At 43.6% G+C, this 21,351-nt stretch overlaps 1 protein-coding gene across 1 annotated transcript in view; it reads left to right on the top strand.

The window, feature by feature from the left end:
• Positions 1-5,089, top strand: part of LOC129710391 (sodium channel protein type 2 subunit alpha-like) — a 241,316-nt gene extending 236,227 nt beyond the window's left edge. The window contains exons 25-26 of the mRNA XM_055657358.1: positions 120-390; positions 1,691-5,089. Coding sequence (XP_055513333.1) covers positions 120-390; positions 1,691-2,934 — 1,515 coding nt within the window. The 3' untranslated portion in view covers positions 2,935-5,089. The remainder of the gene's footprint in view (positions 1-119; positions 391-1,690) is intronic.
• The last annotated feature ends 16,262 nt before the right edge of the window (positions 5,090-21,351 follow it).

Raw genomic sequence — 21,351 nt, 5'->3', positions numbered from 1 at the left:
AATAATTTCATTGTTAGAAACATAGAAAATAGGTTTTTTATATTCTGTCCGATGGGATAGAGGAGGATTGGGAATGACCTGTGTTTTTTTTCTTTCCTTCTTCCTTCCCCACCTCACAGAATAAATGTCAAGGAGCCTTCTATGATTTGGTCAGCAATCAAGCCTTTGATATATTTATTATGATTCTCATCTGCCTCAACATGGTGACCATGATGGTGGAAACTGACGAACAAAGCAAAGAAGCAGAAGAAATTCTATACTGGGTCAACCTGGTGTTTATTGTTGTCTTTACCTGTGAATGCTTTCTCAAGATCATTGGCCTGAGATACTACTTCTTCACCATCGGATGGAATATTTTTGATTTTGTGGTGGTGATTCTTTCTGTCGTAGGTAAGTTGGAAATAGACCTTAGTTTAGTTTAGTGTAGAGATACAGCGTGAAACCAGGCCCTTCGGCCCACTGAGTCAGCATCGGCCCCGGGTCTCCAGCGCTGCAAGCGCCGTGAGGCAGCAACTCTACTGCTGCGCCAAAGTGCTGCCCAAAAGACCTGCTCTTCTTTTTTTCTAAAACAACTTGATTTGATGATCACAAGACGTTACAATATAGGAACAGAATTAGACCATTCGCCCATCAAGTGAACTCCGCCATTAATCTCCGCATTAAAAATACCCAATTCCGGCCTCCAGAGCTGTCTGTGGCAATTAAATCCACACATTCACCACCCTCTGAAGAATCAGAAGAAAAATCTGAAAAAAAATAAAACTGGCGGCCAATTCAACCTCATCACATTTACACAGTCAATGTCTAGCATGAATATGTAAGAAGGAACTGCAGATGCTTAAGGGGTTGGACAGGCTAGATGCAGGAAGATTGTTCCCGATGTTGGGGAAGTCCAGGACAAGGGGTCACAGCTTAAGGATAAGGGAGAAATCCTTTAAAACCGAGATGAGAAGAACTTTTTTCACACAGAGAGTGGTGAATCTCTGGAACTCTCTGCCACAGAGGGTAGTTGAGGCCAGTTCATTGGCTATATTTAAGAGGGAGTTAGATGTGGCCCTTCTGGCTAAGGGGATCAGGGGGTATGGAGAGAAGGCAGGTACAGGATACTGTGTTGGATGATCAGCCATGATCATATTGAATGGCGGTGCAGGCTCGAAGGGCCGAATGGCCTACTCCTGCACCTAATTTCTATGTTTCTATGTTTCTATGCTGGTTTAGATCGAAGATAGACATAAAATACTGGAGTAACCCAACCAGTCAGGCAGCATCTCTGCCGAAACGAAATAGATGACATTTTGGGTCGAAACTGAAGATGGGTTCCAACCCAAAACATCACCCATTCCTTCTCTCCAGAGATGCTGCCTGACCTGCTGAATTACTCCAACATTTTGTGTCTATCTTCAATGTCCAGCTAGATATATTTATCGTGGTGAATAGATTTAGAAATAATAATTAAAAGAAACAGGAGTGGTGTTAATGGAGGAGTTGCAATGTTGTCTTTGTCATGTTGACCCACCCATTGTGTTCTCCACCTTTCGGTCTGAACAAAATTTCGTTCAGACCGAAAGGTCTGAATGACAATAAACGAATCTAATCTAATCTAATCTAATCTAATCTAACCACTATCTCCAATAATTGACTATGTTCACTTGAAATAATTTCATTTATCTTCCATTTTCATTTATTTCAGGTATTATGCTGGCAGATATCATAGAGAAGTACTTTGTATCACCTACCCTGTTCAGAGTTATTAGGTTGGCCAGAATCGGTCGTGTCCTTCGACTTATCAAAGGAGCAAAAGGAATTCGAACTCTACTGTTCGCCTTGATGATGTCTCTGCCGGCTTTGTTCAACATTGGGCTTTTACTCTTTCTGGTTATGTTCATCTACTCCATATTTGGGATGTCCAACTTTGCCTACGTGAAGAAAGAAGCGGGCATCGACGACATGTTCAACTTTGAGACGTTTGGCAACAGCATGATTTGCTTGTTCATGATTACCACGTCGGCAGGCTGGGATGGGCTGCTTCTTCCCATCATGAACAGCAGTCCCCCCGACTGCGACCCCAATGCGTACAACCCAGGCACCACCGTAACGGGGAACTGCGGCAATCCATTGATGGGGGTCGTTTTCTTTGTCAGCTACATCATCGTCTCCTTCCTGATTGTGGTGAACATGTACATCGCCATCATCCTGGAGAACTTTAACGTGGCAACTGAGGAGAGTGCTGAGCCTCTGTGCGAGGATGACTTTGAAATGTTCTACGAGGTCTGGGAAAAGTTTGATCCGGAAGCCACGCAATTTGTCGAGTACGCTAGGCTATCCGACTTTGCCGACACTCTGAAGGAGCCATTGAGGATTGCCAAACCGAACAAGATCAAACTGATTACCATGGACCTACCGATGGTGATCGATGACAAAATACACTGCCTGGACATACTCTTTGCATTGACCAAGGAAGTCTTGGGGGAATCTGGAGAAATGGACGCGCTGAAGGAGTCAATGGAAGAGAAGTTCATGGCCGCCAACCCTTCCAAGGTTTCGTATGAACCCATCACCACCACGCTTCGAAGGAAGCAAGAGGAGGTTTGTGCGATCAAAATTCAACGAGCTTTCCGTCGTCACATGCTGAAGCGTACTGTCAAGCACGCATCTTACATGTACCGCCAAAGCCTAGTTGACTCCATCCTACCCGATGAAGAGCCCCCAGAGAAGGAAGGGTTGGTCGCTGTCAGGCTAAGTCAAAACTATGGTAAAGGCCAACCTGACCAGGAATGTCCCCCAACCCTAGCTCAAGAAACACCAACAACTCCGCAAGGTGTGACGGATATTCCCCTAGAATCAGCGGTGACTGCTCTAGAAGGAGAAGTACCTACCGATGAACCAACAGACTGGTTTCCTGAATCAAAGGACATTAGAGAGTCGGTTGTATAGTTGGGCTAGCATAGAGTCAAGCTTCTGAGGAAGAGCACAAGGTGCCAAGTGCATGACACAAGCACCCTCAAGAATGTCATTTTGTCTCCAGATTTCTAGCACTGAAAGTTTCCATGTAGGGAGTGGATTTGCAACTGGTCTTTGCTGCAAAGTCGGGGAGAACCCTTACTATTACAATTCTTGTGCAAGAGCAAACTCCCATCTTTTACAAAGAATGTTCCCAGTACCAACGACTGTAATCCACGCTGTAGCAAAATGCTTATTCCAACTCAAATATGCATTTCTCCAGTGTCACGATTGCTTTGGGTAGAAGAGAGTAACAATGATTGTGGCAGATCATTCAAGAGTTTTTGAACCATTTGCTGTCCTTCGGGGGAATTTGGTTGGCCTTGTTCAGTGATGGTGTATATATCAGATATGCTGCATTTAAGTAATACAAGACAATATCCAGCATTGCCTTTCAAAAGTTATAAGCCATTTTCAAAAGCCATTTTCCAATTTCATTTCAATGTTATTCAACTTAACACACTTTTAATACTGTGCTTTTACTACTCTGATAAACACCACTTATCTAAAATCTATGTAGCATTAAATTACCTTTTATTACGGTACATAGGTACTTTTTTTGTACAATGCATCTTAAAAAGGAAAATCACCTGCTCATTTGTTGAATTGTAATCTTTTTAAAGTTAAGCTGATCAAATACTATTTTAAATATAACTTTTATATACTGCAGAGCACCAAAGTGGGATGGCATTCGGCGAATTTGGTATTTCTCTGGAATAAATGCATATTTTAACTTTTGGTCCACACCTGTGCATATTTGCAAACCTGAGTCCCTTCCCTAAATCTTCTATCAGTGGGATACATTGGTCAAGGTAAAAAATCATGTCCCGCAGCTAACGTCGCAAGAACAATGCAACATTTTTCATCCACAGCCTTTAAACATTGATGCATCAACTCAGTGATTGTGTTTCATAAACTTATATGTGTTGGTTCATTATAACACTTTGCTTCCAATCAACGGTTGTTCAGAACCGAACGTACTCGCCCTCTGTAACGCACATTCACAAGCCGATAGCATTGTAAAGCCATGCACCTTTGAGTCTGCAGTGTTAAGAATTTGGCTGGAACAACGAGACTGGAGAATGTTAGTTAAGTGCATATGGTAAATTTGACAGGTTTGTGATCTTACCGCTCTCCTTAACAATGCTGCTTGATATCAGGACCCCTCTGTGAAATGGACAAGGTTGAGAGAGCAGGCACGGCTCCCTGACTGGTGAATGCTCATACTTATTGATCACACTGATGTGAGGCAGTCAGCCCACACACCAACTATTTACTTTTCTACTTCACGGAAGAGATAGGAAAAGAGGCTAATTGCTAATTCAGGAATTATTTGTCAAAAATTCCTCTGACCTCGCATGAGTCTAAAAATATATTCTTCCCCCTTCCCTTCCCTGTGCCCCACCTTGATGTGCACCCATTTCTTCTATCCCTCTTCCCCTGACCCCTTCCTTCCTCTGGCTTTACAATTCATGCCTCTTCTCTCCATCTCCCTATCAAATTGTCTTTGATCTCTGACTCACGTCCAACCAACAACCAATCAGAAATCTCCTTACCTGTATCCACCTATCACTTGCCAGGCGATGCCCTGTGCCCACCACTCTTCCAGCTCTTTGCCCCGAGTGCAGTCTGAACAAGGGTCCATCCCAAAACTCCGCTTATCCATGTTCTCCAAAGATGCTGCCTGATCCGTTGAGTTAGGCCAGCACAGTTTCTTAAACCAATATCTGCACTTCCTTGTGTCGACAAACTATTTTTCCAGATTAATTTAATCTTTCTTTGCAAGTGCTGGGATTACCTCAGTATTCAGAAATATGTCACATATTTTCTTGATGGAATCTCTTCGAGAAATTCTTCTTGGTCTAATTTCGTTCAGTCACCTTCTGCAAGAACTAAATGTCTAACAAGTGCATCCTCAATTTATTTGAGCGACATTATTGCATGAGCTGTACAGTCATGTTGCATGTATGGGAATGGACTGCAGATGCTGGTTTAAAGTGAAGATAGACACAAAATGCTGGAGTAACTCAGCGGGACAGGCAGCATCTCTGGAGAGGAGGAATGGGTGACGTTTCGGGTCGAGACCCTTCTTCAGTCACCCATTCCTCCTCTCCAGAGATGCCGCCTGTCCCGATGAGTTACTCCAGCATTTTGTGTCTATCTTCAGTCAAGTCGTATGATGTCTATGATCTCGAGAATATTATATGCTCAGGTTAACCTGTGGTAAATATAGGAATGCAGAAAGACTTTCAGCGACTCAATGCAGCTAACTACATTTAATTAGAGGGTGGTTAATTAGTAACAAACATTGCCTCATTTTAGCTCTTTATTTACTGATATCTCTGATTATCAATCTCAGATTTTAAAACTCCAGTTACTCCAGGAATCAACAACAATTTGGAAGTGGTTTCCAATCTCCATTATACTCTGTATGAAAAGGCAGAGATTGTCAGATTCTTGATTAGTATGGGTGTCAGGGGTTATGGGGAGAAGGCAAGAGCATGGGGTTGAGAGGGAAAGATAGATCAGCCTTGCTTGAATGGTGGAGTAGACTTGATGGGCCGAATTACCTAATTCTGCTCCTAGAACTAATGTTTATTTTATTAATCTTGCTTTTCTCCTAAAGTACATACTGAATTTTCTCAGAAACATCGCCTATTTCCTTCGCTCCTTAAATGCTGCCTCACCCGCTGAGTTTCTCCAGCATTTTTGTCTACCTTCGATTTTCCAGCATCTGCAGTTCCTTCTTAAACATACTGAATGTTCTTAACATTTTCAACACCACAATCAACTAACCACTCTAACTTTTACACACAATTACATGCAAATGCTCCTCATAATTTAACCATCTAAGCTTTGCTACTATTCTAATTAATATATGCAACACCACCTAATATCACTGTTTTGAGAGATTTACATATTTTCTGGGTAGTCTCAACAGGCAATTAGGAACTCATTCAGAAAATGGTGCAATAGGGAATCTTAAAAACATGTGATTACTTTTACCCATTACTTACCATGGATAAGGAGTATGGTATCTGAGAATTTCACTTTTTGGTAACATATTGGTGCGGTCTTTTATCGGGAATCAGCTCAAGGAACAGAATTAGGCTGGTCCATCAAGTCTACTTCACCATTCAATCATGGCTGAGCTATCTTTTCCTCTCAACCCCATTCTCCTGCCTTCTCCCCATAACCTCCGACACCCGTACTAATCAAATCTATGTGAACCTATTTGTATGACCATGAAACAGTGACACATTTAACTTTCTAGACTCATGTGCTTCAAGTCCATTTTACAATGCAAACAAGGAATTATATCAGAGGTTCAAATCCAATGTAATTTCTGTGTCATACGGACTTGCCTATGAAAGCCAAGTTGCTACACTTTCCGCCCAAGTTTTCAAACTAGGCGAATCAATGTGGTTCTTCAATCAATATAATGTTCAAATTAATGCTGGCTAGTGTGGTGACTTCTGATGTCTGGTGTAAGTAAGCTGCCCAGGCATTTTCAAAGGGAAAACCTGTTAACAAAAGCTTATTTAATTCAATAATTAGAACTTTGTCATTTTGGCAGCAGAAAATAATGGCTTTAAGTTTAGTTTAGTTTAGTTTCGAGATACAGCGTGAAAACAGGCCATTTCGGCCCACCGTGTCAGCACAGCCCAGCGATCCCCACACACGAACACTATCCCACACACACTAGGGAAAATTTACAATTTTACCAAGCCAATTAGCCTTCAAATCTGTACATTTTTGTAGTGTGGGAGGAAACCAGTGCTCCCAGAGAAAACCCACATGGTCACAGAGAAACATACAAGCTCCGTACAGACTGCACCCATAGTCAGGATCGAACCTGGGTCTCTGGCGCTGCGAAGCAGTAACACTGCCACTGCACCACTGTGCCTCCCTAATTTGACATAAAAACCTGTGTTGCCTTGTAAGAGTTATTAAAAGAACAGTCATGTGTGATATAGTCATGTCATCTGAAGAAGGGCTTCGGCCCAAAATGTTGCCTATTTCCTTCGCTCCATAGATGCTGCTGCACCCGCTGAGTTTCTCCAGCATTTTGTGTGATATGTTAGCTCAAAAGTCATTTTTCCAGTTTCATTTCAAAGTTATTTACATTAAAAAGTCTTTTAGTTCCTTTAATGCCATAGATTGTATTTCAAACAAATTGACCCCACTGATTTATTAAAGCATTAATGTTTTTTTTTACTGGATCAGAATAAATATCACAACTATAAATCATTTTCCTAAACCCTTCAAGACTGACATACCTAATATCTCAGTCCCATTGCACAGGTTTTCTCTTTATCTTGAAATTTGTTATAGGTGGTAACAGCCAGTAAGCTAGTGTTGCCACGGCAAGGCTTATTCCTGCTGCTGCCAATCCAACATCTAAATTGACTTAAGCAAAATTAGAGAATACAATTGAAAGGTTGAAGTCCTGTTTCTCACTGTTGCTTTCACTGCTTATGTTGCACCTATATAAATAAATGCTTATCATATGAACCTAGCTTGAACAGAGCGTCTCAAAAAACAGAGGTCGTTTGCGTCTATAGACAGGTACATGGATAGGACGGGTTTGGAGGGATATGGACCAAACGCGGGCAGATGGGACTAGTGTAGCTGGGACATATTGGCCGGTGTGGGCAAGTTGGGTTGAAGGGCCGGTTTCCACACTGTATCATTCTATGATTCTCGGTAATTGATATTGTATGGAAAGGCACAGAAAATGCCCAATAGCAATGGCTCAGATGACCTCTATAGTATATATATAATCCTTTGGTTTTTAGCAAACATCTATTTATTTGAATGTTCAACATTGGTCTACTGTTATTTAAATTTCTCTCTCTGGGGGAGATATTTCTCATAGTCTTACTTTGGCAGAAACTTAGCCTGCAATGTGGTACTTCCTATCACTGATAAAATGTCAATGTTCTCCAAGATGCGAAGAAATTCCTGTGCACAGCTGCATGTCTTTTTTTTAAATATATAATTACATTAGGCAAGCTTTAGTTTGTAAATATTGTTGAATTCTTGTAATTGACTGCATGTGAGACAGCCAAAATTTTATTTATAACTGAGGCCAAATCCAATGATGTAAGACTGTTGGCAGGAAGTGTGACAGATCATTAATAATGATGTACAAAGTTGCATTGGCATTTTACAGCAGAGCAACGAATTTAATTAAATTAATGCAATGATCTGCATTCTGATCACTCCTGGTCTTGTTCCTTTTTCCAGAAAGCCGATGCTTATGAAATATCTTTGGGGAAAGATTATTTTACTAAATAGTGCAAAAAATCACTAAATCCTTGTCAAATCTCTGATGCTCAGACAGTGTCAACATAGAATCACTGCTGGTCAGGCAGAGATGAGAGTGGCAGTGAAGGCAGTAAACTCCTCCCTAACCCCACTAACAATGATGACATCTGGAATGAGGAGAAGCTAATATGTCCACAAAGCACCCATCAAAGCCATTCAGTTCAGAATTCAGAATGTATCATATGGACCGGCAATAATCTCACTATAAACCTTGGCACAGATCAGTAGGACTGAAAGAAGGGTCTCGACCCGAAACAACACCCATTCCATCTCTCCAGAGATGCTGCCTGTCCCACTGAGTTACTCCAGCTTTTCCTGTCTAGTCCGTTTCCATGTTCATGGGCCTCCCCCAATATGCCAGCATGTGATCACCTTCTATCTTCATTCACAGAACACCAAGTTTCTTTGTTTAGCTTTTACTCAGGATGGAAAAACGAAATACTAGAGAGCAGAGCTTTAAGGCGAGAGGGGAAAAGTTTAAAGGAGGTGTGCAGGGCAAGATTTTTACACAGAGGCTGTCGAGTGCCTGGAAAACGCTGCTGGGGGTGGTGGGTGAAGCAGATACGATAGTGGCATTCATGAGACTTTTGGATAGGCACATATGCAGGGAATGGAGGGCAATGCATTATGTTCTGGCAGATAAGTGATGTTCATAAGCTCATAGGTAATAGCAGAATTAGATCATTCGGCCCATCAAGCCTAACCCACCATTTAATCATGGCTGATCTATATCTTCCTCTTAACCTCATTCCCCTGCCTTCTCCCCATAACCCTTGACACCAGGTATTTGGCACTATGTTCAGCACAGATATTGTGGGCCGAAGGGCGTGCTCTTGTGCTATCTGCTTAACGTTCTTATCTAAAACAATGCAGCCCTTTATTTTCCACTGCATTTCTCATGGATAATTAAATAGATAAATTGAGCTCTTATATATAGCCCTATCCATACATAACTCTTTCCATCGAAGAAGGTAAGTTGTCCCATTGAGTCTGTGCCACATCTCAGAGCAATCCCTATCCTTCATCCCCTCCTCCACCCCCCCCCCCCCCCCCCCCCCCCCCACCCCTAGTCGTCCTACTAGTTTTGACTGTTGTCCTGTCAAGTTCCATTGTCTGTAATAGCTTGTTATCCTACAGCCAACAGTGGGCCATTGTGGGCTCCACCTTTCTTTGATTATCACCATTTTTGCATATCTTCCACTCATTTTTCCTAGTATATATCTTTATATCTCATTCCCCTCTCCACTGACTCTCAGTCTGAAGAAGGTTCTCAACCCGAAACGTCACCTATTCCTTTTCTCCAGAGATGCTGCATGACCCGCCGAGTTAAGGGCATGTCCCACTTTCACGACCTAATTCACGACCTCTGCCGAGTTTGCCCTTGAATCATACTCGCAGCATGGTCGTCACGAGGTCATAGGAGGTCGTGGGAGGTTGTAGGTAGGTCGTGATGCTAGTCATAGGTACTCGTGGCATCAAGTAGGTCGTGGCGTTTTTCTAGCCTGATGAAAAACGTCCATGAGTAAAAAAGGTCATGAATTAGGGACAGGCCCTTTACTCCAGCTATTTGTGTCTCCCTATCCCCCAAGTTATTTTCTATGGTAACCCATTACATGCTTTCCACCTCCACCCTGAGTATCCTCCACTGCGGATACTCCACAAGCTGCGGATATTCCACCTTCATTAGGAATGTGGGAGGAAGCCAGAGCACCTGAGGGGAACCCACACAGTCATGCAGAATATGAAGTCTCCAACTTAGACAGTACAAGAGGTCTGGATCAATGTAGATAGCTGGAGCTCTGAGGTAGCAGCTTTAGATCCTGCTCTGCTTTGCCAAATCAAAGGCTCCTCCTAATTCCTTGGTTATTTATATTATTTTCAGAAATGGCCATTAACCAGAAATGTCACAGAGCCACAGAACCATACGGCACAGAAATAGGTCCAACTGTCTCTATGCTGTTCACCAAGTAGCCATCTATGCTCATCCCAAACCCTTCACCTAAGAAACAATGAAAGATCATTTTGTCTTTGTATAACCTCATGCAGTATCAAGCTCAAGTAATGTCCCTCATTCACACTCCCAAGGTGCGGCTTAATATTTAAGAATGAAATTAGTCTCTTTGTCTTAACTTTTTCTCCAGTTAAGGTACATCATGAGTCCGTTATTTCTGAATCAAGGAATACAACATGGCTCCAGTAGGTGAAGAGAAATAGTTTCTACTGGCAAATGTGTCTGTAACAAATGGACACATTTTAAGTAATCACCTAAAGAACTAGTGGGTTTACTAAAAGAAAGAAAGGTCCACCGCACCATGATGTGACCTGTATGTCACAGATTGGAGCTGTTGAAAGCAGATGGAATAGCAACTTTTGAAAGACTATTGATATACTTGATAATGATAAATTTGAAAGATTATGAGAAATTAGGGCAGTGCATGATAGATGAATGACTTTCTGTGAGGTAAGGTTCAAATTAACCGATTGTAAGAGTATTTAAAACACCTAACCGTGAGATTGGCAGGTTAATTCTTAAATGTGATAATCAACTAAATGGGGTGGCATGGTGGCGCAGAGATAGAGTTGGTGGCTCATAGCGCCAGAGACCTGGGTTCGATCCTCACTACAGCTGCTGTCTGTACAGAGTTTATACATTTAGCCCCGTGACCTGCATGGGTTTTTTCCAGGCCCCCACTCCAAAAAAGTACACGTTTGCAGGTTGGCTTTGGTCAAATTGACTTTGGTAAAATTGTGAATTATCCCTAGTGTATCGGATAGTACTAGTTTACGGGGTGATCATTGGTCAATGTGGATTTGGTGGCCGAAGGGCCTGTTTCCGTGCTGTATCTCTAATGTCTAGAGTCCAAAAGTAATAGGATGGCTCCTAGACTAAACGCTTCTTGCGGCCACTTCCAGCTGGACATGGACCCTTTTATCAGATGACATCATTTGGGTTCCAACCCATTTATTTAGTCCATTCTGGATTCTAACCTGCCAATTAGCTATTGATAACAATGTAACGGTTCATCAAATCCAGGTCAATGAGTCCATCCATTGAAAGGATTAAACTATTCAACACTTGGATGGACAATTTGACCATTCTGCCCAATGTCCTCTTTCTACTTGCTAGAAATTACATTCAACCATGATGATGCCTTAGGAAATGTTCCAATCTCCTCTCTTCATTGCCCACTTGCTACAAAGGATATAGTCTGCCAATTCATAGTTTTGCTGCTGCCTTCAAAGGTGCAGTGGTGACCTGGTATGAGAATAGAATTTCCCCTTAGGCAGCTGCAACTTTGACTGATTTAGCTCCCCGTCTCTCTCTCTCTCTTTACACTTCTTCACATCCCAACTTTCTCCTTCGTTGAGATCCTCTTCAAAAGATATCTCTTCTGAGTTCTCCTAATCCTCTCGATCATTTCACCTTTTTAAAAACTCCATGGCCAGTACATGTTTAAGTGTGCTTACTGGCAGAATATTGGAAAACGAAGCAGCCATTTTGTGCAAGGCAAGTTTACGCAAACAGCTACATGGGGACAGGGAATTCTCAAACTGTCCTGACCTTGATATATATTGTCACTCCTTCTATAGCACTTAAACTGTGGAACTTAATAAGTAAATGCACTGTGGAAAGTGCCTGCAGATATCCAAGAAGATAGCTCAACAACCCACCTTCTCGAGCACAGCAATGGACACTGAGGTACAGCATTCATTATTGGAACCATTACCAAGTAACCATTGCCGAGCATAGACACAAAAGGAACAATGAATGAAGGATATGCAAAAAAAGTAATGATGAGAAAGGAAACATGCTGGGGCAATCCTTCTCTCTATCCCTCCCCCACCCAATTTGCACTAGCTTCTAATTTTCACCCGACAAATAGCTTACAATGGCCCGTTTCCGTTATCATCATTACTTTTTGGCATATCTTTCGTTCACTGTTCTTTATCGCTGCACATCACCGTCCATATCTCTCGTTTCCCTAATCCCCAAACAGTCTGAAGAAGGATCTCGACCCAAAACGTCACCCATTCCTTCTCTCTAGAGATGTTGCCTGTCCCGCTGAGTTACTCCAGCTTTTCGTGTCTATCTTCGGTTTAAACCAGCATCTGCAGCTCCTTCTTACACACATCCATTGCCAAGGTACAGTAAAGCTTTTCACTGTACCTCAATACATGTGACAATAAACTGAACTGAACCAATGGCTGGCTTTGTCAGTGATATCCACATCCTCTGAATGAATAAATTATAAAAATCGGGATAAACAGTCAAATAATTCACTTTATTGATATTAGTCAAGAGATAAATATTGACACGGTCACCAGGGAGAAATATACTACACTAATTTGTGTAGTGTCATGTATTCTCTTATGTCTTCCATGGAGTCCAAGTATAACTCTCTTCTGAACGATGATCACTCTGATAGATCACTGTACCCACACATCTATCATGGACAGTAAAGTTTAGAGAGATATGGGCCAAACACGGGCAGGTGGGACTAGTGTAGACGGGGCAACATGGGCAGGTTGGGCTAAAGGGCCTGTTTCTATGCTGTATGACTCTATGACTCAATCTGCACTATGTGCCGGTGTATTTCAACTGGGCATTGAACCCATGATTGTCTAATGTGGGAACATTTATTAGGATAATGAGAGGAGAGAAATTTGCATGTATTTATGCATAGCCATTAGTGCTTGCGTCTCAAGCAAAGTCTGAGGAATGGTCTCGACCCAAAACATCACCCATTCCATCTCACCAGAGATGCTGCTTGTCCCGCTGAGCTACTCCAGCATTTTGTGTCAACCTTCGCCAGCAAATAACTTGTTGCATGAAATACTTTAAGACATTTTATCCACACGTTATGAAATAGCAGAATCTCTTTCTTACTTTCTCTAGGCACAGTTACCAACTTGCTTTATTTTATGCATTAGTTCCTCAATTACAATGGAGGACAAAGAATATGTACACGGATGCATTTTGTTTTTGATACACAATCATTGTTAATCTCCAAGTGAAAATAATGTTTTTTCTGCTCTGGATTACAAATAAGATGTCCACCAGAAAAGACAGGATCAATTAATAAATCTGATGCTTTCTCTCTGTTCATCTCAACATTTTCTTTGGCAAATCTTTAAATATTGGGAATGTGATTGTTTTGAACTATTTCCAGAGCGGACTGGATTTTGTGAACACTACAACTGCACTACAAAAGTTCTTAAGGGATAAACCCCATGGCCTTTATAGCCTAAAAGGCTGGTTATCTGTATTGTTAATGTGTTAACTGTATTGTTAACTTGGGGATGTAAGATGTATCAATTATGACGGATAAGACGTTTTTGGAGGGGGCTGAAATTTTCTCTGTAAAGTTGTAATAAACTATACATTAGTAACTAAATTAAACTTGATTTCCTTGATTGCTTGGAGGAGACCACAAGCCACCCTAAGAGCCACACTGCTGTTAAAAAACACCAAGCCGACATGATTTCCAATGCACACTCATGATTTCGTTTAGTTTAGCTTAGTTTAAAGATACGGCATGGAAACAGGCCCTTCGGCCCACCTAGTCCGCACCAGCCAGCCATCCCCACACACTAACACTATCCTACACACACTGGGGACAATTGTCTTTTAACATTTATACTAAGTGTAGATGACATATGCATGTGACCCTTAATATAGTTACCTCATCCCTACTAACCACTCCCCATATGGCAAGTATAATTACAACCTCCCCACCCACATATCGCTCTCTAGTTGGTGTCCGTGACAGACCAGGTACAGCCAGTGCTTTCTGTAATGCCACAGTATGAATAAAGGAAGTAAAGTCACAGTGTGTTGATAACACTTCTTTACACTAAGCTAGTTACATAGTGTGGGAAGAAACCGAAGATCTTGGGGAAAACCCACGCAGGTCCCTAGGAGAACGTGCAAACTCCATACAGACAAGCACCCGTAGCCAGGATCGAACCTGGATCTCTGGCGCTGTAAGGCAGTAGCTCTACCGCTGCACCACCGTTCCGCCAGTTGGTTGTATGACTTTCAATAGCTTTAGTATGTTTATATGACATACACATTCATTAATCAGTGGCAGATGTTCATATTGATCAGCATTCATGATTACTAAACATTTGAGTTAATTGGATATCATTTAAACATAAATCTGATCTTGATTCTTGGGCTCTGCAGCTTGACTTATTTCTCCAATCTCAGCCAATTCTACGAAGATAAATCCTGACATTAGTTTGGCTAGTTTTTCAGCACTAATTCAATAAATCGCAAAGGAGGAATTTCTCCACTTAGTTTAGTTTAGATTTAGTTTTGAGAAACAGCGCGGAAACACCGTGGCCACGAAGCCAAATTAACCAACGCACATGTACGTCTTTGGAGTGTAGGAGGAAACCAGAGCACCCGGGGAAAACCCACTCGGTCAGAACCCTGGTGTGTACTCCATGTGGTCCTGGTGATTTATCACATTCAGACCTTTCAGCTGGCCAAGCACCTTCTCCTTTAGTAATAATAACCTACAAACGCCTCCCTCCACCCCCCTCCCCTCCCTCCCTCTTTCCCCCGACCTTCCTCAACTAAAAGTTGGTTAACCAGTTCCTCAGTCACAATGATGTATCCCTCTTGGACCCCTACCATCTCTAGCCAACAATCAGCCGAAGTGGAAACCTCTTTGCCTGAGGTCATCTGTTGCTGGCCCTGATTTGTCCTGGGCTTTTTCTACTTCCAGTTCCCTTCCCCTCTACTTTCAGTCTGAAGAAGGGATCCGACCCAAAACGTCACCTACCCTTTTTCTCCAGAGATGCTGCCTGGCTCGCTGAGTTACTCCAGCACTTTGTGTCTATGTTTCATTTCCACTTTGCCCAGTTCTGCCCATGAATTTCTTTCAGCCACCTAAGCAACTAAAACTTGGCCATTTTATCATGCACTAGACCAAGTGGGACCCGTTGGGTCCCTGACACACGGGAGACCTGGTCCCCCAACGCAACCTGTTCCCCGATGCAATATTCTACCACTCACCCGTTCCCCCAACGTAACCAGTTTCCACCACTCACCTGTGTTCAAGAAGGAACTGCAGATGCTGGAAGATCGAAGGTACACAAAAATGCTGGAGAAACTCAGCGGGTGCAGCAGCGTCTATGGAGCGAAGGAAATAGGCGACGTTTCGGGCCAAAACCCTTCTTCAGACTGATCTGTCTGATCAGTCTGAAGAAGGGTTTCAGCCCGAAACGTCGCCTATTTCCTTCGCTCCATAGATGCTGCTGCACCCGCTGAGTTTCTCCAGCATTTTTGTGTACCTTCCACCACTCACCTGTACCTCCAACGCAACCTGTTCCCCAACGCAATATTCCACCACTCACCACATAGTCCTCAACTGCACAGGCGCAGCTCATTTCCCCTCATCCCCCACCACTACCTCCCCAACCTTTTCACCCTCCCTCTTCTCTACCCCTCTCCTTCTTCCCTCCTCCATTCCCTCCCTCCCCTTTCCCCTACCTTCAGTCACTCCCTACCCTCAGTCGCTCTCTCCCTCCCTCAATAAACCTTCTCCCCTCCCCACCTCCCTGACCCGTTGGGCTCCGTTCTCCCAATGCATTATTCCAACACTCACCCATTCCCCAACACAACCCGTTCCCCGAATACAATATTCCACCACTCACCGATAGCCCCCAACTGTGCAGGCGCAGCTCAATTCCCCTCAAGCTCCAGCATTCCCTCACCTACCTCTTCACCCTCCCTCTTCTTTCCCTTCTCTCCTCCCCTCCCCGACTCCCTCCTCACCTCTCCTTCCCTCTCCCTCCCTCTCCTTTCCCCTACCCTCAGTCACTCCCTCCCTCCCTCCAGAAACCATCTCCCCTCCATACCCCCCTCCTCTCCCTCTATCACCATGCTCCCCACTCCTCACCTCTCCCCTATCGCACTCCCCCACTAAACACAATGTTTAAATAACATTTCACCTCCTCCCCTCCCCCTCCTTACACCAATGTAACAAATCTTTCATTGCACTGAGTGGAACACTGTTGAAGAGCAGTTTATGTAAATGAGATCCCATTGTGACATCATAGCTGCTAACTGCGAGTGCAGATGGAAGACATTTTTCACAAAGTTAAAAATGTGAATAACTTGTAAAATATAACATCAATCTGAACAAAACTTTGATACACCACACCACAGGATAATGGTGAGTAAGGTGGTCCAAAAATTGTAGTGCTATCATGTACCATTTTTGGCGTAATTCAGGGCACGAGAGACATACACATAGACATCCACACAGACAAGATGAGATTTTAGTAATATATAGAAGACCAACTGGGTCCTGTTGGGTCCCGGTCACAGGGGAGGCTTGGTTCCCCAATGCAACCCATTCCCCCAATGCAATATTCGACCACTCACCCGTTCCCCCATATTCCAGCACTCACCCATAACCCCCAACTGTGCAGGGGCATATACCCAAGCACTGCCTCCCCCTCTTCTTAATATGAGGATTTTTAAAAATAATGCAATTGCCCCCTCCCTCTCCTGTTGAGCTAAAAACTTGCTGGAAGGACTGAGTGTTCCTCAATTGCAACTTTGTATGCAACTTTGTAAGGATTTAGCTGTTAAATTCTTCTTAGAATTTAAATATTATGAATAAGGTGAAATATAACATCAATGTGAACAAAACTTTATAGGAACGACCACGGGACAAAGGTGAGTAAGGTGGCGCAACACTTTTTGCGCAACCGTGTACCATTTTGGTGTAGGTCCCAGATCGCATACATATAGAAACAAACAAAATGAGAATTTTAGTATTATATAGATACTAGACCAAGTGGGACCCAATGGGTCCCTGTCACATGGGGAACGGACAGGCTTGATGCAGGAAGATTGTTCCCGATGTTGGGGAAGTCCAGAACACTGGGTCACAGTTAAAGGATAAGGGGGAAGTCTTTTAGGACCGAGATGAGAAAAACATTTTTCACACAGAGAGTGGCGAATCTGTGGAATTCTCTGCCACAGAAGGTAGTTGAGGCCAGTTCATTGGCTATATTTAAGAGGGAGTTTGATATGGCCCTTGTGGTTAAAGGGATCAGGGGGTGTGGAGAGCAGGCAGGTACAGTATACTGAGTTGGATGATCAGCCATGATCATATTGAATGGCGGTGCAGGCTTGAAGGGCCGAATGGCTGAATGGCCTATCCTGCACCTATTTTCTATGTTTCTATGTTTCTATGAGAGGCCTGGTCCCCCAACGCAAACCGTTCCCCAACGTTCCCCAATGCAACCCATTCCCCCAACACAATATTCCACCACTCACCCATAGCCCCCAACTGCCAGGAGCTGCTCATTTTCCCTTATTCATCCTCCCTCATTTTAAACTTTAAAAAAAAGCAATTTCACTTGCTAGGGCTGGCATGAGTCAGTGTCCTAGGATAGCAACATTGTAGTGAGCAGGGCTACAATCCCATTGTGACATCATAGCTGTAAGCTGTGCAAAATGGTGGCCCCTGCGGCAGCGGCCCCTGCAGTCCGTCTGTCCTTTTTTAAATTTTTGCCCCGTTCAATGTGTAGTTTGCTGTGGTTTTTATATTGTTTTTGACTGTGTATATGTGGGGGGCGGGTGGGGAAGATGGGGGTGTGGGGGAAACGTTTAAATCTCTTCCCTGCATGGGAGACCCGACCTTTTCCCTGTCGGGTCTCCGTTGTCGTTGGGGCCTAGCACCATGGAGCGGCCTCCAGCCGGAACCACCTGGGGGCTCCAGTCGCGGAGGCTGCGGACTTAACATCGTGGGGGTGGCCGACCTCGGAGCATGGGGAACTGTGGTGACGCACAGCTGCGACCAGACTTCGGAGCTTTGGAGGCTCCAGCTGCAGGCCTGTGGTTGGTGACATCGGGAGCTTGCGGGTCCCTGGTGGGAGACCGCTTTTCGGAGCTCCGACGGCGGCAGCTTCTCCCGCCCGAGTTGCGGGGCTGAAAACAACCCAGGGCGGGGCCTGACATCACCTGGCGCGGCCTTACCAGCCGTGGGACTTGCCGAGACTTTGCCTTCTATCACAGTGAGGAGGAGATTCACTGTGATGGATGTCCGTGTGAATTGATTTGGTTGTGTGTCTTGCAAAATTGTTTACTTTTGTTGTATGGCTGCAGAACCCAAAGTTCGTAATAGAAAAATAAAGCTCATTGAATTGAAGTGCCAGTGCAGAGTGAAGAAATCTTTCTCAAATTGAATTTTGAAACGTTAAACATGTGAATAACTTGTAAAATATAACATCAATCTGAACGAAACTTGAGACACCACACCACAGGACAATTGTGAGTAAGGTGGTGGAAAAATTGTAGTGCCATTATGTACATACATACACACACACACGCGCGTAGAAACACACAAGATGAGAGTTTTAGTAATATAATATATAAGTTGGGACCTATTGGGCCCCGTTCCCAATGCAATAATCCATCACTCACTCATTCCCCCAACGCAACCCATTTCCACCACTCACCCATTCCCCCAACGTAACCCGTTCCCCCAGCGCAATATTCCACCACTCACCTATAGCCCCGATGGGAGGCCTGGTCCCCCAACACAACCTATTCCCCAATGTAAGATTCCACCACTTCCCTGCCTCCCCAGCACTGGAATTAAAAAAATCCAATTCCACTTCCCCTGGCCCCTCCCCCTCCCCCTCCTGTTCAATCACTTGCTGCCAGGACCACGACTAAGTGTTCTATGATGGCAACATTGTTGCAAATGTCGGTGGAGGACTGTGAGATCCCATTAGGACGTCATTGCTGCAACTGCCAACACTGAAGTGTTGAAGTGTATATCAAAGTGGATTTAGTAAACTTAAAAATGTGATAACTTGTGAAATATAACATAAATCTGAACGAAACTTGATGCAAACAACCACAGGTCAATGTTGAGTAAGGTGACGCAAAGATTTTCTCTCTATTGTGTACCATTTTGGCGTAGTTCCTTGGGATCGCACGCATGCAGACAGACAGATATCCAAACAAGACGAGACTTTCAGTAATATACTAGACCAAGTGAGACCCATTGGACCTTGTACACCTAATGCAATATTCCACCACTCAACCATAGCCCTGATGGGAGGCCTGATCCCCCAACGCAAACCTATCCCCAACGTAAGATTCCACCACTTCCCTGCCTCCCCAGCACTGGAATAAAAAAATTCCAATTCCACTTCCCCTGGCCCCTCCCTCTCCTGTTCAATCACTTGCTGCCAGGACCACGACTAAGTGTTCTATGAAGGCAACATTGTTGCAAATGTCGGGTGGAGGACTGTGAGATCCCATTAGGACGTCATAGCTGCAACTGCCAGCACTGAATTTTCGAGCTATTGTTTACCGTTTTGGCGTAGTTCCTTGAGCTCAATCACACACACGCATGCACGCAGATAAACAAGACAAGAGTTTTAGTAATATGTAGAAAGATGGATAGATAGATATAGATAGATAGATGTGAACAAATAGCTTTTGTCGATAGGTGGAAATCATCGCGATTCTTGGAAAGGCTTGCATGATAATTCAGCCTTATAAGGATGGCAATTCTCGCTGCAGCTGTCTATTAGGTGGAACTTACGGAGAACTCCCTTGCTTTTATTGAGCATGAGAGGACACAGGATCAAATGTTTGATTTGAATGTTAAAAATGGTCAGATGGGCTTATTCATGTCTTCTGTTTACTGATGCTCTCAGTAAAGGAAACCTGATGTCCAGGATACTCACGTTACAGTATTATTTTGGTACAAATTGCCTTCCGGTTCATTCAATTTTGAACACTAATTTAGAAGTTGGTAATCCAAGAGATCCTGTGCAAATTCCAAGTCTGGAAAGGAAACAAACATTTCATATTTTATACATCACGATGAGTTATGTCCTTGAATACGGAAGCAGATCCGAGCTGCCGAAGAATCTCTGCTAACAGTTGTCCAGCGTGAGTATTTAATTCCTGATATAGATTTGCTAACGAGCCATAGGCTTAGAAATTACTGTTGGTGATATTAGCGTGCAAACAGTTAACATAGTCAGATAATATTGCTTTCATTGTTATGGCAGCGTTGACCCACAACAGACTCATTGTCCCAGATGCTTGGTGTACATATAGGAGACCCAGGATATGATCAGTTACCAATGAGCTCAGTGAGCTGCCAAGATCAGTGCCTAGGTCTGGCTCAGATCCCCACAGCAAATTTGGTATCAGGTCCAAATCTGGGTATTGCAGGTTAATACGTTCATAAGTCATAGGAGCAGAATTAGGCCATTTGGCCCATCAAGTCTAGTCCTCCTCCTCCAACCTAGAACTAACGTGTTCGATGTGGACGGTGGACTGTACGGCCTGCTCCATGATGTATCACTAAAAAAAAACTATTAAGAATATTTTTAAACTATTATATATAAACCAAACTGCAACTAAAAGGATAGGAGTAGAATTAGGCCATTCGGCCCGTCAAGTCTCCTCTGCCATTTATTCATGGCTGATCTATCTCTCCTTCCTAACCCCATTTTCTTGCCTTCTCCTCATAGCCCCTGACACCCTCACAAGTCAAGAATCTGTCAGTCCCCACCTTAGGCAGGGATACAGAGATGGAGGAGTGAGGATGGTGTGGAGTTGAACATTGCCAGGGCTCGAGGGCCTGATGTACAGGGAGAGGTAGGGCAGGGGAATAGAAAGAGAGGGGAATAAATACAGTGCTTATCCCAGGGTAGGGTAGTCTAAAACTAGAGGGCAGATATCTAACGTGAGAGGGAAAATACACAAGGTGGGTCCTGAGGTGTGATTTTTTCACACAGAGGATGGCGGGTATGTGGAACAAGCAGCCAGAGGAAGCTGTGGAGGTGGTACAGTTACTTTGTCTGAAAGACGTTTGAATAGGTGCATGCATAGGGGATGTTTAGATATATAGGGCAATTGCTGGCAAATGGGACCATAGAAACATAGAAACATAGAAATTAGGTGCAGGAGTAGGCCATTCGGCCCTTCGAGCCTAAACCGCCATTCAATATGATCATGGCTGA

Source organism: Leucoraja erinacea, chromosome 27 (assembly GCF_028641065.1).
Source record: "Leucoraja erinacea ecotype New England chromosome 27, Leri_hhj_1, whole genome shotgun sequence".
In the NCBI taxonomy this organism is placed as follows: Eukaryota; Metazoa; Chordata; class Chondrichthyes; order Rajiformes; family Rajidae; genus Leucoraja; species Leucoraja erinaceus.
Note: the sequence above shows the minus strand (reverse complement) of the source record. Positions and strands in the feature narration are given on the sequence as shown.